Consider the following 23505-nt stretch of genomic DNA (forward strand, 5'->3'; position numbering starts at 1 on the left):
GGCCTGGAGGTGGCCACACTGGTGCTTTATTGAGGGAGGTGTTGGGGAGAGGACAGGCCAGCTGGGGCCCATCACCACCCGGTCTTCCCTAAAGAAGGTGTCCTCCTGCCAAGGAGTTGCTGCTCCCCTGTCACGCACTGTCTGAAAAGGAGAATGTGCCTTTAGGGAGCCCCGAGGCTGTGAGGACAAGGGCACAGCAGCCATGCACAGCTGAGCACAGCCAGCTTGCCCAGAGCTTCATCCTGCTCCACATCCCTCCGGCTCTGCGTGCCCCAAAGCAGCAACAGAGGTGTCCCTGCAGCCATGCCGAGCCAGAACCAGAACCGTGCTGAGGGCTGTTCCCGTGACACAGGTCTGGCTGGCACACACAGGTGCCCCAGTGCCAGCTGTGGAGCTGGCCCCGGCTTGGTGGCCCTGGGCCCCCTTACCACCGGGCACCTGGGTGCAGACATGTCCACAGCCATTGCTGCAGCACTTGTGGCCCCAGGGACAGTCCTCGTCCAGGCTGCAGAGGTCCAGGCATGTCCCACGGCCCCTGGAGATGGGGCACACTCCCACTCTGCCTGCAAGGAGAGCACCCCGCTGGAGGGCAGCTGACTGGGGGGCACCCCACAGCTGCCGGGGGTGTGAGTGGCTCTCACCTCCAGGAATGTCTGTGCAGATGCGGCCACAGCTGGTGCGGGTGCACCTCTGTCCCCAGGGACACTGCGAGTCAGCCTCGCAAGCCTCCCTGCACGGCACGGAACCCTGCTGGGCCACAGACACGGCCTCACGCTCTGCGGGCAGGAGGGGACAGTGACAAGGGCGGCTCCAAGCTGAGGCCGCGCATACTCATCACTTGCATGGAACGAGAAGAGGGCGTGTGGGGAAGGACGGGGTCAGGTGGTGACCCTGGAGCAGGGAGGGTGCAGAATCCTACGGGCACAGCTGCCCCGGGCACCGGGCTCCAGCGTGGTGATGGCAGCTGGAAACGGGGGGGCAGTGCACGGGGGTTCCTGGGCTCACTGTGCCCTGGTGCAAGGGGCTCACCCTGCAGAGAGGCAGGTGTGCAGACGTGTCCACAGCCGTTGCTGCAGCACTTGTGGCCCCAGGGACACTCCTCGTCCAGGCTGCAGAGGTCCAGGCAGGTCCCCCCCTCCCTGGGGACGGGACACACTCCCACTCTGCCTGAAAGGAGAGCACCCGGCTGGGGGGCAGCTGTCGGGGTCACCCGGCCATGGGGCACCCCGGGATGGCCCCGCGCGGCTCCCGGGGGCAGCTGGCTCTCACCCCCGGGGATGTCCATGCAGACGCGGCCGCAGCCCGTGCTGGTGCACCTCTGTCCCCAGGGACACTGCGCATCGGCCTCGCACTCCTCTGCGCAGTGGCCGCCGGCCCCGTCCCATCTCTCTGCAGGGACAGACCCGCTGTCACCCGGCTGCCCTGGGGGACTGTCTGCCGCTCCTCCCCCGGCGCGGGTTGCTCCCACCTCTGGGCACGGGCACGCAGTCCCAGCCGCAGCCGGTACCGCAGCATTTCTCCTCTTGTTGGCAGACGCTGTCATCCAAGCACCGGCTCCCGCGCCGGCGGCGGGGGTCCCAGCACGGCTCTGCCCGGGGGCACTCCCCGGGGTGCTCTGCGGGACAGGGGTACCCAGTGAGGACACAGGGTCCCCGCACATCCCGGTCCGGTGCCGGTGCCGACGCTCACCTCGGGCAGGGCGGGCGCAGCGCATGGCGCAGCCGGAGAAGCAGCACTTCTCCTGTCGGGGACAGTCCCTGTCGTGGACGCAGGAGTCCTGCTCCGTGCACAGCTCCGGCGGCTGCAGCGGCTTCACCTTCGGGCACTCTCCCGGTTTGTCTGAGAGGGGCGGGAAGGGACAGCAAAGGCAGGGATCCCCCCAAGCTGAGGGCACCCTCCTTCCCCCCGCCTCAGGGCGGCTGCACCGGGCGGGGAGCTGACCCCCGTGTCCTGCCCCACGAGAGGTTCGCTGTTGTGCTCGGAGGTGTGTGGTACCGCCCTCCTGGTGACTGTCTCCTCACCTGGCTCGGGGGCCACACAGATGTGGCCACATCTGCTTCTGCAACACTTCTGGGCCCCGGGGCACTGCCTGTCCCCGGCGCAGGAGGGTCCACACGGGGCCACGGTAGCAAGCGGCTCCTCGGTCAGGAGGGGACAGATGCCCGGTTTTTCTGGGGGGCGGGACGCAGCGGGGCTGGGGGCGCGGGGGGTGACAGCGGGTGTCCCCACCCAGACCCGCAGCTCCCGGAGCTGAGGGGGGGGGGGCTCCTGCCCGGTGCGGAGGTGAAGGCCTCACACCTGGAGCCGGGGGCAGGCAGACGTAGTCGCATCCGCTCAGGCAGCACTTCTGCTCGCCGGGGCACTCGGCGTCGTGCCAGCACCGGGATCGGCAGTCGTAGCTGGGGAACAGCCCGGCGCGGGCCGGGCAGAACCCAGGCTTTGCTGCAGGGCATGGCACGGGGTTGCTGTGGGACCCTTAGAGCGGGCTGCACAGACTCACACCGCAGCCTGGCCACCCCCATGGGGCACACAGCTCCCCCCTCAGCACCGCAGCCCCGAGCACACCGGGCACTGCAGGACGGTTCTGTTCCACAGCGGCACCGCCTCTGGTCAGAGCCACGGGGCTGGCATCGGACCCCTCTGCCGAGGGCACCGGGGCTGCGCGGAGGAGCTGCCCTTGCCGCCTCTCGCGCCCCACCTTGGCGCTCGGCGATGCACAGCTCCGCACACCGCCCGTCGCAGCACATCTCCCCGTCGCCGCAGTCTCCGTCACTCCGGCACCTCGTCCCCTCCTGCCACGCTGGCGCGGCCGTAGGGGTTCCTGTGGGGCACACTGCTCACGGCTCCACACCAGCCCTCGGGGACCGGGGCACGGCCGAGACCCCCCTTGTGCCACTGCTCCGTGCCCTGAGGGGAGCCCGGCACCACCCCTCACACCCTTGAGACAGCGGTGCTCCCCCTGCCCTCCCCGTCCCGCCTCACCGGCCGGGGGCACCGGCAGGCACCGGCACCCGCAGCTTCTGTTGCAGCGCTTCTGCGCGGCGGGGCAGTCGCTATCGCCTCGGCACCGCTTCCGGCACGGCCCCTCCGGAGCCGCGGGCACCCCCTGCGTTTGGGCTGCTCCGATGGGGCAGAGCGGGCACCGGGCTTCGGCACCCCCCGCCCTGCCACCCCAGGGGTCCCCGTCTCCTCCTCACGCCCCGCGCACACCCGGCGCCTGCCTTCGGTGCTGGGACTCCCGGCGGAACTGTCGGGGACGCGGTGCGTGACTGCCGTGGGGGCCCGTGTTGGCGTGGAGGTGGCAGATGCCGGCGGCTTGGAGGGGCCCCGCGGCCAGCCCGGGGTGGTGGGGGTGTCCTCAGCCCACACGGGCTCCAGGCAGGCCGGGCCGCAGCTCAGCGGGCAGCACTTCTGCGCTCCCACGCAGTCCTTGTCCTCCAGGCAGGGGAAAGAGCAGGGGACGAAGAGCCCCTCGGGGGCCGCTGCCGGGCAGGCACCGGGTTTCTCTGCAAGGCGGTGGGGCTGTGTCGGCGGAAAACCAGTCCCTGCCGGAGCTTCCCCCCCTGCCGGACTCGGGAGCTGTGGACAGGGGGCTGCCAGCCGCGCGTGGAGCTGCTCCGCGGCTACGGGGACAACACTGGGACAGGGACGGGGGACAGCGGCGGTGGCCATGCGGTGGTGCTGTACCTTCCGCCGGGGGGATGCAGCGGAGTCGGCAGTCCCGCGGGCAGCACTTGTGCCAGCCGGGGCAGCTGGAGTCGTTGGCACAGAGCGGGGGCTGCAGGCGCAGGCAGCGAGTGAAGTCCCGCGGGCACCTCCCCGGCTTCTGCGGCTGCCCTGCGGCGGGACGGCGGCGTCAGGGCAGCTCCTGCCCTGTCCCTGGGAGCGGGACGTGGGTCCCCCTGTGGGGGTCAGAGTCCGGGGGGACAGGCGTGGGCGAGCTCCAGCCATGCCCGGCTCCCGCCCGCCTGGGGGACGATGCGGTGGGGGCAGCAGTTTGTGCAAACAGCTGTATCCGGGCCACGCTGTTTGGGCTGCAAACAGAGCCGCTGCCGGGGGTTTCACCCCAAACAGCAGCTGTTTGGTTAAAACAAAGGAACCCAGTACTGCCTGGGGGTGGGCAGAGCAGAACTGGGGCTGGGCACCACCGACCCGGCACTGTCCCACGGCCCAGCAGTAGGGTCTGTGCCAAGAAGCGGCACCCGCAGCCCAGATCCCTCTGCTGGGATATGGGGCCCTCGGAACGCTGGGGACTACAGGGGTGAGGAAAATCCAGCAGGTGGGAGGAGAAGAGCCTGGTGCCACAGGAGCTGGGGGGACAGGGCCCCGCACAGCTCCCCTATGCCCACAAACCCCTCCTTGGTGTCGGGACGAGCACCAGGCTCTGCAAGCACAGACCTCCCAAACCACCTCTGCAGGGAGGACGCAACCAGATGGGACACTGTCCCCACCAGCAAGTGCCAGGCAGTGCCAGCCTGTGCCTGGCAGCTGCCGGCACTGCCTGCCGGTACTCACCACCTGTCTCTGGTGTAGGGCCCAGCTCTGCCCCGAGGACCAGGAGCCCCAGGATGAAGAAGACCCCCAGCCCCATAGTGCTGCCAGGGATGCCGTGTGTGGCCAGGACCGTGTTTAAAGCCTTGGTCGGAGGTGCCCGGAATGGTGGTGGGGCTGCTGAACCCAGGGTGGCCGTGCCACAGGCAGGAGGGGCAGGAGGAGGGGCAGTTCCCAGAACCGCCGGCACCCTGCCAGCCATCCCGCTTATCTCGGGCTGAGATGTGGGTCAGACTGACCGGGGGGACCGAGGGGGCAGCTGGGGTCAGGCGACTGCTGTCCGCCACCACGCACAAGCCCAGCCCCACTGCAGCCGCCTGTCCCCCTCTTCCTTGGGATCCCCACCAGCCCTCCCTCCTCCTCACCTCCCCAGGGTGAGGGCTGCGATGGGAGCAGCCCCAGGGGCTCTGCCATGGTGCCACAGAGATGGCTTGGCTCAGCTCTACGTGGGCTCCGTGCACAAAACCACTCGAGATCCCGCACCATGAAGTGGGAGAGGTGTCCCAGGCCAGCTTGATGTCCCACCACGGTGGCAGAGCTGGGGAGCCAGCGGGTGCTGCCGTGGCCTCTGTGCTGCTCCCTGCCCTGTCCCTCTCCAGGTGCTCCAGCTACCCCCACCCTGACTGCTTTTCCAGCCGGGTTTTCACACTTTGTGATCCAAATGAGCCCTTCCTTGGTGTGAGGAGTCTGAGGGAACTGGTTCCTGTGCTCGGGTCCGTGGCTGCGAGGGGATATTAGTGCAGCCTGGGCCCTGCGGGATGGTCACCGCAGGACAGTGGGAACCTCTCCCTGCCCCGGGGCTGCCCGCGCCTCCCCAGCACCTGCCGCAGAGCAGGGGGATGGTGACCCCGAGAAGAAGGTGGCCATGTTCCAGTTTATTTTCTTTCAGATGCAGCCGGAGCCAGCAAGGGTTTCAGGGGCTTGCCTCCGCGTCCAGGCTCTCGGGAGTCTTGGCCTGGCGGTGGGGCTTGCCTGTGAGAGACAGAGGAGGGGGGCGGTACAGGATGGGAGGGTCCCTCCCTGAGGACGGGGCACCCTGGGTTGTTTCCACCTGGGTCCCCCCAAGTGCCCTCAAAGGGCGAGCCCTGCTCAGTGCCCTGGCTGCTGGGCCACAGGAGGTGTGGGGCTGGGGGGGGCCATACCCTGCAGCAGGGGAACACACGCCCGACCACAGCCCCGCAGGCAGCACTTCTGTCCAGGGGGGCAATCCTTGTCCTGCATGCAAAGGAGGTGGCATTGGGCCTTCCCATCACCGTCAGCCTCTGGGGGACAGAGCCCGGGCCGTGCTGGCACATGTGGAGAAAGAGAGGGATGAGGGGCTCACTTCTGGTGGGCTGGCACCTCTCAGAGTGAGCCCTCCACCCGCTCCTGCCCCATGAGGACAGCAGCTGGGTCCTCCAGTCCCATCACCCCTGGAGGATGACAGCGAGGGACAGCCCCTGGGGAGGGCGGGTGCAGCCAAGGGGGTGCTTGACCTGGCTGGGCGGGCTCAGTGCGGGGAGGGGACACGGGCGGGTGTCAGCCCCACTGGGCACTGGAACTTTACCCTCAGTGGCCGTTTTGCAGACATGGCCACAGCCGGTGGTGCAGCACTTGGCAGCCCCGGGGCAGTCTCTGTCGGTGTCACACAGCTCCAGGCAGGGGCCCAGAGAGCCCCGCAGCACCACAGGGCACGCACCGGGCTTCACGGCGGCATGGCGGATCCCTGGGGACACAGGAGGCTGCGGCCGTGCCGGGGCCCTGCTTCCCACTGCCGTGCTCCTGGCACAGCCTCGCTCTTCATCCTGTCCCCGTCCTGTCCCCTGTCCTACCCCCAGCCCCCAGCCATGAACGCACTCCAGTGTGACCCAGTGAGACCAGTCACAGACTGATATGGGATGCCAGGTGGAGGGGTGGACAACCCTGGCTGTGGTCCCCACCAGCACCCAGCCCCAGTGGGGTGTCAGGACGGGGTGCAGGGTGTTGCCCTGTGTGTTGCCCACCCACCACAGAGAAGCTGACCACGGGGACCCCTCCCCACAGTGCGCCTGCCCGGGGGCTCAGGAGGTCTGGGCTGTGTCCGTGGTGATAGAGGGCACCGGCAGCCCCAGCCGGCCACACACGCTCCCCGGGGCTGGATGGCTGCCATCGGCTGCACACTCGGCCGGGCACGGCTGCTGTGGCTGGCCCGGCGGCACGGCCGGGCACACGCCGAGCTCCGCGGGGGAGGAAGATTCGCGGGGTGGCCGTGGGGCAGCCATGGGCAGTGCCGGGGGTGCACACACTTGGGTGGGGGGATGCAGGTGTGGTGGTGCTGGTGGAGCGGAGCCTGCAGGGCTGTACCTGTGCCCGGGGGGATGCAGGCCAGCCCACAGCCGGAGAAGCAGCACTTGAGGTCCCCAGGGCAGTCCCGGTCGTCGGCACAGCGGTTGGGACAAGCAGCATCTCTCCGTCGGGCGAGCCTCCGCGGACAGGACCCGGGTTTGGCTGGAGGAGAGGGGCTCTGTGTGCTCACGGCTGCCTCACAGAGCGGTGGGGAGCTGCCCGCTGGGGGGCTGCCCGGGAAGGGGGCTGTCTAGTGTCAGGGGGACACATGGGCCGCCTTACCCGGCTCGGGGCGCAGGCAGTGGGCACAGCACCCACGGGTGCAGCACTTCTCCCCGGGGGCGCAGGCCGTGTCGTTGTGGCAGCCGGTGGTGCAGCTCTCCCCGGTGGCCCCGTTGGTGCGGGGGCAGTAGCCCGGGCTCTCTGCAGGGGAAGAAGCTCCGTGCCGTCCCGTGCCCGCACTGGGGTCACCCGGCCCCCACCCGCATCCCACACACCGCCGGGCCCCGCACTGGCATCCCTGGATGTCCGGTGATACCTGCGGTGGGGTGGAGGCAGGTCCTGACCCCCCGGCTCCGGCAGCACTTCTCGGCGCCGGGGCAGCTCCGGTCGGAGAGGCAGTACAGCCGGAGGGGCTGGTGGGCTCCGCTCCTCCCCGTAGGGCACTCGCCCGCCTTTCCCGGGTCTTGCAGGGCTGCGGGGGGCCAGCGTCCCCGACGGGCCCGGCGCGGTGCCAGAGTGCTGGCAGGAGCAGAGCCGTGGTCCCCGCTGCGGCTTTGGTGGGCCGGGGTGAGCGAGAGCTCCAGGACCAGCGCCAGGAGCAGCAGGAGGAAGGTGCGCTCGGCCAGCATCGCGTTGCTGTGGGGGGCCCGTGCTGCTGGGCCCCGATTTAAACCCTGGCGGGGGCCGGCCAAGCTGCTCCTTTCCACGGCAGCACTGTATCCAGACCGTGGGAGTGCCGGGCATGAACAATCCAGTGTGGGGGAGAGTCCTGGGACTGGCACATCCCTGGCAGGGCCTTTTCCAGGTCACTGGTGACCCGCGAGCAGCCGAGCTGAGGATGGGCAGTGCCCGGGGACCCTGATCACCTGTGCTCCTGGAAAGAGAGTGGGGATGGACAGGGGAGCAGTGTCCTGTCCCTAGTCCTCAGAGTCCACCACAGAGCCAGGGAGCATGGCTGGTCGCATCCCAACACCCACAGAGCAGGAAAGGCTGCTGAAGGGAGCCGTGGAACTGAGCAGGGGCTCATCAGTGAGGGGGGACAGGGCAGGAGCTGGAGGCTTCACAGACCATGGCTCCTTAGGGGTCCTGCCAGGAGCAAGGTGCCACAGCCATGCTGGGAGAGTGTGGGGAAGCAGGGGCTTTGGCCGTGCTGGTGCAATGTCAGATTCCTGCAGTCCCCCCCCCTTCCCTGTTCCTGGGCCATTGCGGAGTGGAGAGCATCCCTGCTCCAGTGGATGTGGTTGTGCCATGGTGGTCACATTGTGAGCATGTCTGGGTGAAGGTGGAGGATTTGGTGTGCAGGGGCTGCCTGGTACATGGCCAGACAGCCCACCAAGCAGCTCCAATGCTCAGCTGTAGTGGGCAGGATGGGGCTGGGTGCACAGTGGGACAGAGAGGCAGCCACGAGCATGGTAGGGAGAGGTTGCTTTATTGGAGAGTGTGGGGCTGTGCTGTACCCCAAGTGGGGGACCCTGAAGGGGATGCTGAGGCTGAAGGCTCCAGGCTGGAGGGTTAGTGTGGGGCTAGGGGTCGTCTGGGCATGCGGGACTGGTGCTGGGCAGCAGCTTCCCTGTGGTCGGGTGGTCAGGAGGTGGCTGTGCCTGCAAAGGGAGCAGAGGGGCTGTCAGTGGGATGGGCACTGTGCTGTGGGGTCTCCAGGGTCGGGGGGTGCCCAGCTGACCTCAGTGGAGGGGCGTCACACAGGAGACTTTGCCGCAGCCATTTCTGCAGCACTTCTGGCTCCCGGAGCAGTTGGAGTCAGTCTTGCACTGGTTGGTGCAGACACCCAGCATGGGGATGCCTGGGCTGACGGGTGGGCAGGTGCCAGGCTTCTCTGCAAAGGTGAAGGGACATGGCCTGAGACCCGCTGGCCTGGCACGAAGAGCAGGGCTGACCCTACAGCTCCCAGAACCATGAGCACAACCCTGGCCCCTGGCTGCCACAGAGCAGGGCCCCCCATGCTGGCTCGTGGTCCCTCCACCCCACAGCTTTGGCTGTTGGTGCTTCACAAACCCGACCTGGCCAGGACACAATGGGGACGACACGAGGTCCCCTGGGTCCCCGTGCTGCGGCGTGCATGACTGGCACAGGATGTGCAGCCACAGCAGCAGCCCACTTGGCAGCCTTGGCCCTGTTTGCCCCCCACAGCCACCATGGACAGCCTTGGCCATGTCTTTGTAAGATCAGCTCAGGCCTTGGCAGGGAGATGTGCCTCCCAGGAAGCCTGTGCCCAGCTGTCCCACTGCCTGCCACCAGCACTGTCCCCTGCTGCAGCACCGGGCCGGCTCAGTCCTCACAGGCGGCGATGGAGGTACCGGAGCCTGCGGTTCACATCCACGTGTTTGCAGCTGGAGATCCCAAATGCTGTGCCTGTCCCCTGGGGCTGCTCTCCAGCAGAACAAGCACACTCCGTGTGCTCAGCCGCGGGGCCGTGTCTGGTGCAGGGCTGGGGGTGCACCGGGCCCGACGGGGCAGCCCCCAGTGACCACGCTGCAGCCAGAGGCACGAGGGGCTACCGGGGCACCGGTGCCCCCAGCCGGGCCGGGCTGCGGGCTTGTGGCAGCGGGGCCGGGAGCAGGAGGGAGCGTTACCGTCGGGCTTCAGGCAGGCCTTGCCGCAGGCCGCCGGGCAGCACTTGAGGGTGCTCTCGCAGTCGCCATCGGACTGGCACCCCACCGTGCAGTTCACTGCTTCCGCGGCGGGGTCCGGGCACACGCCGGCTTTCGCTGCAAGGCAAAGGCGCGGGACATGGGCGGGCGCCGGGGCTGCCGGCCCAGCGGCGGGGCGAGGGCTGCCGGCCCGGGGTGGGAGATGCTGCCGCCAGCCCCGGGCTGGGTGCCGGGATGCTGCTGAGCCCAATGGTGCCGGGCACCGGCCGGCTCTCGGCACCGGCCCCCACTCCGCAGGCCGCGGGGCTGGGAGGGATGCTGGCGGCCGGCCCGGGGCGTGCCGAGCCGTGCTGGGCCGTGCCGAGCCGTGCGCTCATACTCACTGGTGACATTCTGGGCGGATGCTGGAGGCAGCTCTGCCCCGAGAGCCAGGAGCCCGGCCAGGAGGAGCATGCTGCGGGCCGTGGGCATGGTGCGGGAGCCGGCGCTGCGCCTGCGGGGCCGCCGGCCGCCCTTTAAGCTCCTCTCCAGGTGGGGCCGGGAGGGCTCGGCCTTCCGGGTGGCTCCCAAGGGACGGGCAGGGCCAGGCTCCCCCTTCGCGCTTGCACAACCCGAGTATCAGGTATCTGCCGCTGCTGGCTGCCGACCAGGGAGGGGGAGCCTGGAGGAGACCGGGCAGCCACGCCGAAAACTTGCCCGGCAGGAAGAGCAGCCAACAGCCACCGACCATGGCCCCTGCGCCGCACGCCGGACCCCCTTCCTGCACCGGACCCCCTCCCTGCACTGGACCCTCTACAAGACGCGGGACTGCAGTGGCCCCTCGCAGACCTTGGCGACCAGAGGCCATGGGGACGTGGCTGGTGCCACCAGTGGGGAGCACGATGGGCATGGGTGTGCTGGGGATGGGGTACGGGCTAAATGCACTCAGATCTCCCTGAGCATGAACAGAGGCCTGGCTTGGGCTGCTGATGCCCATGGCTGGGATGAGCTGTCAGCATGGCCGGGGGCTGCGGCTCAGATGCTGCTGCTGCTCGCTCAGCTCCTGCTCCAGCCACTTGTTCTCCTCCAGCATTCACTCCTCGACTGAAGGGCCCTCCAGGCTGGCCGTGCTCCAGGCAGGCGCCCGCCCTGGGCTCCCCCCATGCCTCCCCGGCAGCTCCTTCTGCCCAGCCGTGTCCTCTCCCTGCAGCCCCGCCATCTCACAGCCTCCAGCAGTCCCGGGGATGCTGCCTGGGCTGTCCGGCAGTGCCGGTTGATCCGGTGGCTTTGGGGAGCAAGCTGCCAGCGTGCTCTGGACACATGCCAAGTACTCCAGGGCACGGGGGGAGAGGGGTGACATGACCCAATGACCCCCGGGCCTGGTGGCTCTCCAGATACCCATCTCATGGTGCCCTGGCGGGCCCTGGCAGTGTCAAGGCAGGGGTTGTGTGGCCATGCCCAGCTCCCCGGTGTGGCTGCCGTGTGCCCATCAGTATTTGCTGCTGCCCTGGCTCCTGGCTCCTCTGCAGGCATGGTTGGTGATTCCATTCCTCCGGGGCTGCTGACTGAGCAGCCCAGCCCCGTGCCAGGGGACAAAAGGGCCCCTGTGTCTCTGAGGACCCTTTGCTCACAGCTCCTGATTTTGGCTCCATGCCTTGGGTCATTTGGCTGCTGTAGTGAGGAGGATCCCTCCATGTGGTGCCAGTGCTGCCTGGCCAGGGGCAGCTGCTGGACCCCTCTGCTGGGAGGCAATCCCAGAGCATCCCAGCTCCCTGGGCATGGTCCCAGGCTGAGCCTCTCCTGCCTGGTGACCTGCCCATCTCCAGTGCCACGACCTCCTCACTGTAAGGGGCTCCAGGGCATCCCCAGCAGTCTGGTGTGGGCCTGGGGTGCATGGGGCTGAGGACACGGTCCCTGCCCCAAGTCACAAGCCGACGTCTGCTCAGCCGGGGTCCGTCTCCAGGTAATTTAACCCCACAGTCAACAATGTGGCACGGAGCTGAGTGGCAGTAAATCAGTAACTGTTTGCCTTTGCCTGTGGTCCCCTCCCCGCCAGTGTTTATGCAGGAGCAGGAGCTGGGGCGGGCAGTGCCACACCAGCATCAGCAACCGAGCCTACACCTGGGGATGGGGCACAGGCCACGGGACATGGCCTGTCCTGTCCTTGTCCCTGCACCCTCCAGGCTGGGGTGCTCAGTGGCTGGGTGCTGTGGAACTGCCAGGGTTGCTTGGGATGCTCCCACTCCAGCCGCAGTGGGGACAGTGTTTTGGGGAGGTGGGCTGGGCTGGTGTTTCCATTCCAGGGCCAGTGCCAGGACTCCCTGAATATGGGTGGCCATACTGTACCCTGGTGACTTCTGTCCCTGTGCTGGGGCCTCGTTCTCTGGTGGCTGGGGCAGGATGGGGGTGTTAACATGGTCACCACAGGTGTGAGCATCATCTGGGTGGTGTGAGCACTACCTTCTGGAATGGGGGCAAGGGACCCACACTGTTCCTGCCTGGGCTGTGCAGGGACAGAGCCCACCCAGACCCCACAGAAACTTTCCTGGAGGTGCTACTGGCGCTGGCAGTGCTGTCCCTGCTGCCAGAGTAGGGGCTGCCTTGGTGGCCCATTGTGACTGAGCTGCTGCCCCTCTGCTGGCACTTCCCTGTGAGGGGCATTGCCTGTGCTGGCTCTGCCCCGGTGTGCAGGGTACCCACGGTGCTGGTGGTGAGCAGCTGCACCTTGGAGGCTGTGAGCATGGGTCCCAGAAACTGGGCTGTGTTGGAGCAGCCAGAGAGGGGCAGATGGGAGCCCAGAAACAGTCTCATGGCAGGAGATTAGGAAACTATAGAGGAGGGAGAGAGCTGTGGGGAGCAGCATGGGCATTGGTGGGTTTGCCCAAGGTTACACCTTGGTCCCAGCATGCCCAGCTGGTCCTGAGTGGCTGATCTGGCTGAAGCTGGCCCCAGCCAGCAGGAGCAGCTGGAGAGGGACTGAACGTGCTGGTGGCTCCAGCCCATGCAGGTGGCATCACTTTCCCAGAGACAGAAATGGTTTTGCTCCCATTCCCAGTGTGTGGTGTTTGGGATCTGCTGGTCCTGCCCTGGCTCTGCCAGGTGCTCCCTCCACAGAGGCTGAGGGTGTCTTTGGGGAATGTGGGGGTCTGCCTGCACGGCCAAGGGCAGCTGTCCCCATGCCAAGGCATGTCCCAGGGGAGGATCTTGGCTGAGGATGTGGGATCAGTAGCCTGATGGGATCAGCGCCTGATCCCAAAAGCTCTTCCCTGAAGCATCCTTGGCAGGCACTGCCTGAACCTGGTCACACTGGCTGCACCCAAGCCCCTGCAGGTGACCGTGGCTCCTTCATGGCAGCAGAGAAGGTGCTGGAGTCACGAATCCCTGCATGGGTGGTCAATGATTAAAAGAGGAACATTGCAGGGCCAGGCAAGGTGCCCAGGGCAGCTGCATGGCCTCCTGCTGCCAGCACAGAGTGGGGCAAGCAGGGGACAGCAATGGGACACCTTGTCCTCTGGGAGATGTCAGGCCCTGGCACCTGGAGCTTGGGGTCCCTGTGCTGTGCGCAGGGGCTGGATCATGGGGAGTTACCTGAGCCCCCTGGGGCCCAGCCCCAGCTCCCACTGAGCCTCCTCTGCCAGTACGCATGGCACTGACCCCAGCAGCCCCTTCCTCAATGCAGTTGGAGCCTCACAGGTTCCTGGTGGTGTCTGGGGTGCCCTGGAGCCAGGGCAGTGCCAGGTTCTGTGCCGCAGCGATTGGTGTTCCTGCTCTTTCCCTGTATGTCCCTTGGCCCCAGCCAGTCCCTCAGCCCCCCAGAACCAGTGGGATGCAGCCACCCTGTGCCCCCCAGCACTCACCCATGCCCACGGGATCAGCGGTGGCCACGTGCAGCTGGGCACACAGGGCCAGGATGCCCAGAAGCAGAATGCCAGAGTTCTTCATGGTGCTCGCAGCAGGTGCCAGATGGGCAGCAGGGGTGGAGGGGGTTTATATCGGCGTGGGGCCGGGGAGGGGCTGCCACACACATAACCTTCGGGTGCCGAAACTGGCTGCGTTTCACGGTTGTGCCCGAGGCAGGGACAGCCTCACGACGTGTTAGTGCCTGAGAAATCATTTACCACGGCCCCGTCCCAGCCCCAGCAGCCAGACTGCAGCCAGGGTGGGGACATCAGCACCTAACTGCACCCTCCCTGGGGGAAAGGGAGGCACGGGCCGGGGTCACCCTCACAGCCACGGGGAGACCAGAGGAATGGGCTGGAACTCTGTGGTTTGGTATAGAGGGGACAGGGGGTACAATCCAGTGTGACCAGGAGGGTGCAGATGGGACTTTCTTGCTGTTGCAGGACCTGGAGGTGCTGGGGAGCCCCCGGGGCAGGGGCAGAGGGCAGGGGAGCTTCCTCACCGAGCTCAGGGGCTCAGCACTGCAGTGTCCAGCGCTGCCCTGGTGTAACAGGTGAAGAGTCGGGTTTATGGGACAGGAACTCGCGGGGACTGAGCAGGACGATGCTCCCCTGGGCGGTGGCCATCCTGCCAGCGTGGCACAGGGTGTGCTGGGGGCTGTCCCCGGCTATGCCCGTCCCGGGGACCTGGCTCCTGCCTGTCCCGCTCCCGACCTGGTGCGCGCATCTCCCTGTGTGACAGCTGGCCGTGTCCCCGTGGACGAGCGTGTCCCCGAGGGAGCGTGGGAAGCTGGTGCGACGTGTCCCCGCCAGTGCACCCACTGTCCTGCGCCGTGCACCCAGCACCGAGCACGGAGCACCATTCCTCCGCGGGGCCGGGCGGTGGGTGGGTGGGTGGGTGGGGGGCATCCCCGCTGCTGCCCCGGTTGCAGCCATGTCCCGGAAGGCGGGTGCTGCGCTGGGGTCAGGGCTGAGGCTGAGGCTGCTGCTCACCTCGTCGTGCACCTGCCTGAGGCTGTCCCAAGGTCATCCCGGTTGGGAGCGGGTGTCATTGTGCTGCCGACGTTACCTCTGCGCGCTCACGCGGGGTTTTACACCTTCAAGGAGGGTTTTTCCTGCTTGGGAATTCCTGTTTGCGTCATCCCAAGCGGCCAAACGCACCTCTTTGCTACAGAAATCTTGGGTATGAGACACGGAACTGTCAGCCCTGTTTGCGCTGGTGCCGTGGCCTGGGCTGAGGAGCCCCCCGGTGCCCTCGCCTGTAGGGTCTCTGTGTAGGGGCTGCGGGCCCGATCCCGGCGCGGCCGCCGGCAGAGGAGGCTGTTGCTCCGTCGCAGTGTGCAGGGCTCCAGGAGCCCCGATGCTGGTGACAGCCCGGCCTGTGCCCGCCGCAGCGGGAAGGCAGGGGTTTAAGGGGAGGGGGAATAAGTGAGGTGGAGGGAGGGAGGGCAGGGTCGGAGAGGGACAGAGATCCCTGGGGCATCACCGGGGAGCTGGAGCCGAACTGGTGGGTGATGCCTACCCGCTCTGGCAGTCCCCGGTACCCCCGGGACGGGGCAGGGGGACAGAGGTGCCTCGGGGGGCGGTGTGTGCTCCGGAGAGGGTTTGCCGGGCACGGTCCCTCCCCAGCTTTGTCGGCACACGGCGGAATTAGAGCAGGGGCGATGAAAACGTGAAAGGAGCCATTGACCACGCATCCCCGCGGGGGGCAGCCACGGGGTGTGACACCGCGTCCCCATCCTTTGTCGGCAGCTCCTCGTCCTCATTGCCTCATCCCTGCAGCCATGACCATTGCGTGGGCAGCTCGGGCCGGGCCACGGTGCGTTGCCCCCTCCCCCCCCCCCCCCCCCCGAGTCCCCATCGGGCCGTTCCCCGCGACCGGGAGCTACCGCCACGGAGGTGGCTGCTCCATAACAGCTCTAATAGCTCCGATCCATAACCGGGGTCCGGAGTGGCGGTGGCAGCCCCCAGCCCGCGGTGCCGGTGGCATGGCCACGCGTGGCGCGCCGGCTGACGGCTCGGGGAAGGCAGGTCCCAAAATGGGGTTTTTATTACAGCCATACATCACCGCGGAGGGCTGATGCGGGCAGACGGCGGTGATTTTTCTTCATGGTTTACAGACAAATGAGGGGAAGGAAAATTGATGTGAACTTTGCTATAGCGAGAGGTCGGGATCCGGTTATGGATGAGGCGGGGGCTGCTGGGACTGTTAGCCCCAGGCCCCTCCCATCTCTCTTCTCCAGGGTGGATGGATGGGAGCACCGGCAGCACCGTGTCTAGTGTGGCAGCTGTGCTGCTGCTGTGGAGGTCTGGAGAAGGGGAGGGGGATGGCTTCCCTGGCCCCCCAACACCCACAGCTTGGCCCCGAGCAGGCAGCTGCACCCACCCCTGCTCAGAGTGGTGCTCGGAGGGGTTTTTGGCTGCTCGGGGGACAGGAGCACGTGGGCAGGATTATTAGTTCCAACAGATATTCATTAGCCCTTCACACACGGTTTGGACGTGTAGCACAAGGCAGCTGTGGTGCTTTCATCACAATCAAAGTTCCCTCCAAACACCACGGTCCTGCCCAGTGTAAGATAAGAGCTAATACCCTCAAATAGCGACTATCAGCTTCTCCATAAGGCCCATAAATATTAATAAAATTATAATTAATTCCTTTAAATACATTGCCCAAATGAAGCGTTTCCTCGGCAGCAAATAGTGGCAGTTTGGGACCCTGTGCGCGCCATTAAGGAGATCATAAACTCTCTCTGCCTGCCCCACGGCCAACTCTTGCCTGACAGGGAACAGGACCCACAGCATCCTGGTGCTGTGCTGTGCCGTGCCGTGCCATGCTGCGTTGTGTTGTGCCAAGCCAGGCCGATGTGTGACTGGTGGTGTCCAGCCGGTGGTGCTCCTGCTTCGGGTACTTCAGGCTCTGGGATGGGGAGGGGCGGGTGGGTTTGGGGACTGGAGGCACTGTGTGCTGCCCCACACCGGGAGCGGTGCCCATTGTGGTGATTTCCAGCTGTGTACAAGGGCTGACCCCACACCCAAGGACCGCGGCAGTAGGCTCTTGTGAAGCACGGTTTGAAAGTGCCTGGAAAAACACCTCGGAAGGACCTCAGATCCACAGAGATAAAAATAAAACAGACATTAGATTCCCAGGCTGCACTCAGCACGGAAAAAATGCCCCGTGACCTTAATCAGTTGCAATATTGTTAACAAGCTTTTCCCCACGTGCACCTGGATTTGCATTCCCAGCAATTAGCATCATAATGAGGAGAGCCTATTTGAGCTGACCGACTGCACCCCAGCAGCCCATCCACCCCCGTGGCACTGGCTGGTGAGCTGTGCTGGGAACTCCTCTGCTCAGGTTGTCCCCGTGCTCTTCTGTGCTCAGCTGGATGCTCCTGCCCCGTGCCAGCTGCCTCCGACCTTCATCCCCAGTTCTGCCACCTCCTCCTCCCGGGGGAGGGAATGTTGGCTGGTGAGCTCAGGCCCCCCCGAGCTGGAGGGGACAGGATCCCGTCAGAGGAGTGCGGTGCTGGTGAGTGCTGGCATGTGGGGGCCGTGCAGGGGCTGTGTGTGTGAGGCTGCACACAGGATGAGCACAGGAGGTGCAGGTCTGGCTGTGCTCTGTGTCCTTTTCGTGCTCCGGCAGTGTTGGCACTGGAACAGAGCAAATACCAAACTCATTTACTTGAAGAGAAATTAATACGGTGTGCAGCCCCTAGCAGGTGATTTAAGGAGTGAATTTAAAATCTCAACACAAATAGGTGTTTTTATAAGGTCATAAGAAAGATTAAATGCTACAGACAAGCACAGCACTTGCCATTTCCAGCGCTGCCTTTACCATAAATACCTCGGGCTGCTCCCGTGTCCCTGGGCTGCCCGGGGAGGTCAGAGCCTGCTCACCAGGTGCAGTGCTGGGCAGGCAGGGATGTCCCTGGGGAGGGCAGGACATTGCAATGCCATGCCTGTCCTCACACTGGGCCACAGCTCTCCACTGGCATGTGGGAGCAGCCAGTGATGCTCTTTGGGTGGAGAGGAGGCACATGGAGTACGGTGCTGGGGGAACCAGCTGGGCAGGTCCCTCCAATGCTGCCGCCAGCTGTGAAGGTGCCCACAGTGTGGGGGGAGATGCACAGGCCAAGCAGTGGGGCTGTGCTTGCTGCTGGCCCCCCTCCTTCTGCCCAGCAGGAACCGGAATTGATGGTGAGGGATTTGAAAGGCTCCAAATGCAGAGGTTACACCGCCCAGCCACCCCCATCCATCACCCCCCCTGTTCGTTATAAAGGAAGGCCCTGCATGCTGGGCTGGCTTCACACCTTATCTGAACCCAGCAGCTGTGCCCTAAATCCTGAGTGCTGCGACTGTCTGGAGGAATTCGGCTGCCTGTGCTTAAAATTAGTGTTAGCATCTATCATTTCCCCACACCAAATGGCTTTTGTGTTGGTACTTGGCAGTGTTCATCTGTCACTGGGGCTCTGGGCTGCCCGGCTCAGTTCCTGCTCCCTTACTGTCACAGGATCCTTCGTTGGCAAAATGTCACCCAAAGGACAAGTGCAGCAGCTTGGTCTCTCCCTTCGGCCCAGCCCGTGGCACTGCTGGTGGTGAGGGTGTTCTGCATCCTCTCGGGCACTGGCTCCACTCCCGGCTGGGTGTCCCCATCCCTCCAGCCCCTCTGCAGCCGGGAAGGTGGCACGGGCACGGCTGGCAAATCCTTCACCAGGCCCGGCATCCTCTCCCCTCCCTGGCACGGTGTTTGTCACCTTCTGCAGAGCCTGTCCTGCCTGTGCCTGCTGTCCCTGGCGAGGCTCTCCTGCCAGGCAGGTGCTGGTGGAGCTGTCGGCGTGATGAAGAGCCTCCGGCAGCAATGCAGATAAGGTACAAGCACAGGTCAGGCGAGGCCCGTGTAGCCCATCCATCAGGCGCAGCCGCCGCGGGCGCTCCCGGGTCCGCCCGCTGATGAGCGGTATCCGGCCCAAATGGGTTCCGTCCCCCAAGGTTAAACGGATGGATGAGTGAGGTTCAGGCACTGACAGCTCTGCCTGCCCCGAGGAGGCGATGAATGAGCTGAAATAACCAGAGGGGAAAAAAAGAAAAGGTTTGTTTGCTGTCAGATGCTCCTTTTGCTGGCACGAGGGCGGTGGCAGCGTGGAGAATGAGTGTGAGGATGGGGTCTGCTCTGGGCATGGCTGCTGGCACTGTGACAGCCCTGCCCGGTGTCACCATGTCAGGCACCACTGGCAGCAGGTGCTCAGCGTGGCCCCGGTGTGCCAGGGCCCGTGGGGATTGGGCAGGATGTCCTTGGGCCAGGGTGTCCCCCTCCCACAGTACCCGTGGGCAGCCCAGGAGCGGTGCCACGGCCGGGCAGAGCTGGCACCACAGCCAGACAGGAGCCAGGGCTGCCCCCGGGTTCCCCAGGTCTGTGATGGGTCCTGCCCGGGGTACAGGCTGAGCGGGGGTCTGCCCCCCGCGGGGCTGTCACTGCCCTCGCTCAATGTCACCCGTGGAGCCTGTCAGCTGGGGAGAGGTTTGCAGCCGATAAGCGATCGGGCTGTCAGCGCCCCGGTGCCGCTCGCTCCTGATTTACTGCAGCGTCGCTAACCGAGCACAGATTTTTCTTAATCTAAATTGAAAACTGCTCAAGTAGAAAAATAATTTCATTGCTTCATCTGGAAGGGAGGGGGAGGGGAGGGCGAGGAAAGGGAAACTCTGGGCCAGGGCAGGCAGGGACGGGCTGCTTGCATCCCTCCTGTCCCCTGAGCCACTGCTCCTGGTGCTTTGAGCATCACTGCCATGGTGCTCCCTGTGCTGGGGTGCTCCGTGGCAGAGCCCGGTGAGGTGCGTGTCTTGGGCGGGCAGGTGCCTCCAGCCCCACCAAGGAGGTTTTGGATGGATCCCTGCTGGTGTGCAATCCAGCCAGCAAAGCCACTCACCTGGAGCCTGGTGGATGTGCTGACATGGTGGGGCCATGGAGGCTGCTGGGGACCCCCAGCCAGCCCCGTGTTAGGGAAGAAACTGTGCTGGCAGCTCTGGTGGTTGGGGACATTCTGCATGGCAGTGTCACGGGCGTGTTGGAGCAGCCACCACCTCACCACACAGCACAGAAAGCCCTGGCAGAGCCTGCTTTTAAAGGAAAAAAAAGTCTCAAAATCTGGGGTCCCCCCAACCCCTCTGTCTCTGGGTGTTTAAATAGTGGGTGAGATGTGGGCTGGCAGATGTGTGCCCGGTGGTGGCAACACCCCAGCCCTGATTGACCCCAATTTGGAGGGGCTGGGAATGGGGCTGGCTGTGGGGTTCAGAGTGTGGTTGTACTGGTGTGGTGGCACTGACCAAGGCATGGCTCTGAGGTCCCCCAGCCCCTTTGGGTGCCCGCAGGGCTGTGCTGCAGGGCCCTGGTGCTGGTGGACACTGGTCCAGGTGGGGATGTGCTGCCTTGCAGAGATGTTGGTAATTTGGAGTGCAAGTGGATTCTGGGAGCATTTGCTGAGCTGGATAATAACGTGCCCAGTGAGCTGCATCCTGAGCACACAGCCAAATTAAAGAAATTTTTTTCCCCTTTAATTTAAAAGTCACCATTGGGAAATCTCTGTCGGCCTCAGCAGTTATTTCCCCCCAGGCCACCTTCCTGGAGAAATCCTTAATTTTGATTGTCACACTTTGTGGAGTTTAACTTGGGGAAGCAGAGCCATAAATAAGGTGCTGCTTCAGCACCACAGCTCCAGCTGTGCTGGGACAGAGTGGCAGTGGGATGAGGAGGAGGCAGCAGCCTGGCCACAGCCAAAACCATGACCACACTGCTGGGGCTTGTGGACACCAGCTGCCCCCTCTTCCCCTGCTCACCCCAGCCCCTCACAGCCTGGTTTCACAGGTCAGATCCCTTTCATTAGCTGGTCCCAGCCCACCTGCCAAATGAATGGTCAGGTTCATTAATCTCATTAGCCTGCACAGCACACCTGGCTGCTCCTGCTACCCCACTGTGCTCACTGAGCCCCTGCCCCAGCCAGGACCCACACTGAACCCCACGACCACGGTGATGAGGCTGTGACCAGACTGGGGCTGGGGGCAGCTCTTGGAGATGCCCCAGTGGCTCCAGCTTGGTGAAACCAGTGTGGGACCCTGGGGAGGAGCCTCCCCTCCCTGCCAGGCCTGGGGAGGGGGTGTCTGGCAGCACCATTGGCAATCCAGGCAGAGGGAAGGACCATGGGGTCCTCTCAGTGCAGCAGTGCCAGGTGAGTTTGGGAAAGGCTACAGTCCATTTGCATTTTATCCTTCAGTAATTTCAACACTTATGGGTGCAGTTAAGAGGTGAGCCTGGTGTTATGAAGCTCCCAGACCTGCATGCTAACAGATTCCTGTGTGTTCCCATCCCGGGCTGTCAGACCCAGCCTGGCCATGCTGCAATAGTGCCTGTGAGGTTCCACTGGCTGCAGTAATGGGCCTCGACTGCATTAAATGATCATTTTGTAACTTGTCTCTCAGCCCAGCCCTCCCCAAGCAGTCCAGGTGGTGGTTTGGGGATGGATGCTGTGATGGGTGCAGGTGGTGGGGCTGGGGGCTCTTCCCCTTCTCCCACACGGGTGGGATGCTGGGCTCAGGGAACAGCCTCCTGCTCCTTTAAACCTCATCCTCATTTAATGGGAGAATTTTGAGCCCTGGCTCATGGTTTCTGCAGCAATTGGGTCTGAGGTTTCTCTCTCCCCTCCATTATCCACTCTGATAAACTCCACTGCACCTGTCAGCTCCTCTTGGGTGCTGCGGGGAGCTGTTAAAATGCATGAGCTCCATCCACACCCCCGGATGGGAGGGAGGGGGCTGAGCCTGGGGGCTGGGGGGACCCCGAGGCCGGGGTGTGGGTGCCGCAGGGGACAGGGAGCAGCCCTGCCACCCCCCTGCCACCACCCTGCCACCAAGGCCCTTCCTGGCTGCAGCTTTTCCACTTGGCAAACGCTCATTTGACATTCCAGCTATAACTTGTTCCTTTTTTTTTTTTTTCCTCCTCATTTTAATAAAACCAAAAGCATCCGGCAACACCGCTGCACCCGAGGAAGAGCCAGATCTGACATAATTAAAAAGTGGCTTCAATCGGGCTGTTTTCCTAATGGTTTGTCATATCAGCCCACACCGCCCTGCACCCCCCGTGCTCCCAACCCCCTGAGGCATCATTTACATTTCTTAATAACCCCTCATTAATATTCATGATGCGGGGAGGGTAATAACGGCTGACTGCACACCACTAATTCAATTTCGGCGAGCCTCGGTGTGTTTAGTTAATCACCGGGGGACCTGGGTTACTCAGTACAATTATTTATTCGGAATTAGATCTTGAGGCATCTGGATTGAAACCTGAACTCGGAATAAAATTAAACCGGGATTCTCCTCCTCACTCCCCCTCTGCAGGGCTCCAGCTGCCCCTTCGTGCTGGGGAGGGAGAGGGTCGGGGTCAGGGCTGCTCTGGGCACTCCCGGGGTGTCCCTGGGGGGCAGGGGAAGGTGCTGAAGGTTTATGTCCCTTTGTCTAACGAGGAAAAGCTCCCGGCCCTGCGTGCTGCCTTCATGTTTCTCTTCTCCAGTTTGAAGATCACTGAATATTTGATGTGTCTGCAGATGGACGCTGCCAGCAGACCCCGGGCGTCCCAGCACTGCTCCCGGTGTGGGTGGAGCAGGGGCCTGAGGGAGGAACAACGTGGATTTAGGGAGAAATCTGGAACAGAGAGAGCAGCAGGGGTGGAGGGAAGGGGGAGCAAAGACCCTGGAGCAGGAGGTGTGGAGGGCTGGGGATGGTCAGTCCCTCCCTCAGGAGCTGAGCCACATCTGGTGTGTGCCAGCACCCCCAGGGACAGGGACAGGGCTGGGTCACAACTGGGCACTCTCAGCAAAGCCAGAGGGCCCCAGGGCTCCCAACGTTCACCTCCTCCTCAGCACGAGATTTGTGGAGTTCATTTTGTCACAACTGGAATTTCCTGTATTTTATTGAGACAATGGGGGATGTGAGGGGCTTCTTGAAAGCATTATATATATTTTTAATTTTGTGAGTGTTCCCAGACCACACTCCCGCTGAGATAAGTGTAACAGCTGCCATCATAATGCTATGACAAATTATTTCAGATCTAAGCTGTTTTTTAAAGCACCATTGAAATAAATTCTCTCAGCTTTTGGCCAAGTTGACTCTCTTCTAATTATTCATATTTGTTAAACTGAAAAATGTCTGTCTGTCTGTGGCTCTGCATCTTGTTGAGTTCCAGAGCTATTTGTCAGGACCTCAGCCAACAGCGGGGCCACCACGTCCCCTCCCGCTGCCCTCAGTGCTGGTTCCTGTCCTGCTCTCAAGGTGACAGCAGTTAATGACACCGGCTATAAACAGCAGCCTTGTCAATAAACGCTGGCAGCAGCCTCCAGCCTGCCCAGCCCCCTCAGCCCCGGGAAGGCTTTGCAGCTCCACAAAACGTGTCAAAAGGCACCAATGATTTTTGGTGCCCCTGCTCTGCTCTGGGCCGTGTCCCCCCCCTCGGGGATGACGGCACCGGGCACCCCGCGGGGGCACCGCCGGGGCAGGGAGGGACCTGTGTGCAGGCACCACACCGGGCGGCTCTGCCCGGTTCCGCTCTGCCCCGGTTCCGCTCTCTCGGGTTTGTCCCCGTCCCGGAGGCCTCTCCGCCCGGGCTGCTGCCGCAGGCCCGGCTTCCCTGGGGCGGGCGGGAGGCCTCGGGGGCGGCCCAGGGCCGCGGTGGCCGGGACGGGGACCCTGCAGGGCCCAGCCGCAGGGCCCAGCCCCAGGACCCCCCCGGCGTTGCCCCGTCCCGGGGATGGTGGGCAGCTCCGGGACCCCCCTGTCCCACGGCGGGCGCTGCCGCTGCCGCTGCCCCTTGCCCCCTGCCCCTTGCCCCCTGCCGGCGCTGCTTTCCGGCAGTGTGGCGCTGCCCGGCGCTGCTTTCCGGCAGTGTGGCGCTCTGG

At 64.5% G+C, this 23505-nt stretch overlaps 3 protein-coding genes across 8 annotated transcripts; all 3 read right to left on the reverse strand.

The window, feature by feature from the left end:
• Nucleotides 1–4: 4 nt before the first annotated feature.
• LOC139803564 (WAP four-disulfide core domain protein 3-like) lies at nt 5–4844 on the reverse strand. Of its 6 annotated transcripts, XM_071759826.1 has the most exons (10): nt 2699–2953; nt 2299–2442; nt 2022–2171; nt 1690–1839; nt 1469–1615; nt 1270–1389; nt 1030–1167; nt 642–776; nt 429–563; nt 27–141 (listed from the first exon to the last, which is right to left on the reverse strand). In XM_071759826.1, exons 1-10 carry the CDS (start codon nt 2745–2747, stop codon nt 131–133), a joined length of 1179 nt encoding a protein of 392 aa, XP_071615927.1. In that variant the 5' UTR covers nt 2748–2953; the 3' UTR covers nt 27–130. The 6 variants fall into 6 exon arrangements, with proteins under 6 accessions (XP_071615926.1, XP_071615922.1, XP_071615925.1 ...); XM_071759825.1 differs by having other exon boundaries at nt 5–563; XM_071759821.1 differs by having other exon boundaries at nt 5–563; nt 642–837; nt 1030–1186.
• A 503-nt stretch (nt 4845–5347) lies between these two features.
• Nucleotides 5348–7956, reverse strand: LOC139803565 (WAP four-disulfide core domain protein 3-like). Its single transcript, XM_071759829.1, has 6 exons — nt 7394–7956; nt 7138–7278; nt 6874–7017; nt 6098–6256; nt 5694–5837; nt 5348–5523 (listed from the first exon to the last, which is right to left on the reverse strand). Exons 1-6 carry the CDS (start codon nt 7704–7706, stop codon nt 5465–5467), a joined length of 960 nt encoding a protein of 319 aa, XP_071615930.1. The 5' UTR covers nt 7707–7956; the 3' UTR covers nt 5348–5464.
• A 533-nt stretch (nt 7957–8489) lies between these two features.
• On the reverse strand, nt 8490–10843 carry LOC139803517 (WAP four-disulfide core domain protein 2-like). Its single transcript, XM_071759741.1, has 4 exons — nt 10070–10843; nt 9669–9803; nt 8759–8911; nt 8490–8678 (listed from the first exon to the last, which is right to left on the reverse strand). The coding sequence occupies exons 1-3, from the start codon at nt 10155–10157 to the stop codon at nt 8760–8762; spliced, it is 375 nt and encodes a 124-aa protein (XP_071615842.1). The 5' UTR covers nt 10158–10843; the 3' UTR covers nt 8490–8678; nt 8759.
• Nucleotides 10844–23505: the final 12662 nt, after the last annotated feature.

The sequence above is a fragment of the Heliangelus exortis genome, chromosome 16, assembly GCF_036169615.1.
Source record: "Heliangelus exortis chromosome 16, bHelExo1.hap1, whole genome shotgun sequence".
Taxonomy (NCBI): Eukaryota; Metazoa; Chordata; class Aves; order Apodiformes; family Trochilidae; genus Heliangelus; species Heliangelus exortis.

What these genes read in the sequence shown, in the direction of transcription:
- LOC139803564 (XM_071759821.1), bottom strand. Translation starts at nt 2,747, where the DNA reads ATGTGCTGCGACGGGCGGTGTGCGGAGCTGTGCATCGCCGAGCGCCAA. An exon ending in CTGTGTGGCCCCCGAGCCAG is followed by an intron (nt 1,840 to 2,021) that starts GTGAGGAGACAG and finishes CGCCCCTCTCAG; the next exon opens with ACAAACCGGGAGAGTGCCCG. An exon ending in CACACCTGCCTCTCTGCAGG is followed by an intron (nt 838 to 1,029) that starts GTGAGCCCCTTG and finishes GTTCCATGCAAG; the next exon opens with TGATGAGTATGCGCGGCCTC.
- LOC139803565 (XM_071759829.1), bottom strand. Translation starts at nt 7,706, where the DNA reads ATGCTGGCCGAGCGCACCTTCCTCCTGCTGCTCCTGGCGCTGGTCCTG. An exon ending in CTGCCTGCGCCCCGAGCCGG is followed by an intron (nt 7,018 to 7,137) that starts GTAAGGCGGCCC and finishes CCTCTCCTCCAG; the next exon opens with CCAAACCCGGGTCCTGTCCG. An exon ending in CTGCATCCCCCCGGGCACAG is followed by an intron (nt 6,257 to 6,873) that starts GTACAGCCCTGC and finishes CTGTGTCCCCAG; the next exon opens with GGATCCGCCATGCCGCCGTG.
- LOC139803517 (XM_071759741.1), bottom strand. Translation starts at nt 10,157, where the DNA reads ATGCCCACGGCCCGCAGCATGCTCCTCCTGGCCGGGCTCCTGGCTCTC. An exon ending in ATCCGCCCAGAATGTCACCA is followed by an intron (nt 9,804 to 10,069) that starts GTGAGTATGAGC and finishes TTTGCCTTGCAG; the next exon opens with CGAAAGCCGGCGTGTGCCCG. An exon ending in GGCCTGCCTGAAGCCCGACG is followed by an intron (nt 8,912 to 9,668) that starts GTAACGCTCCCT and finishes TCACCTTTGCAG; the next exon opens with AGAAGCCTGGCACCTGCCCA.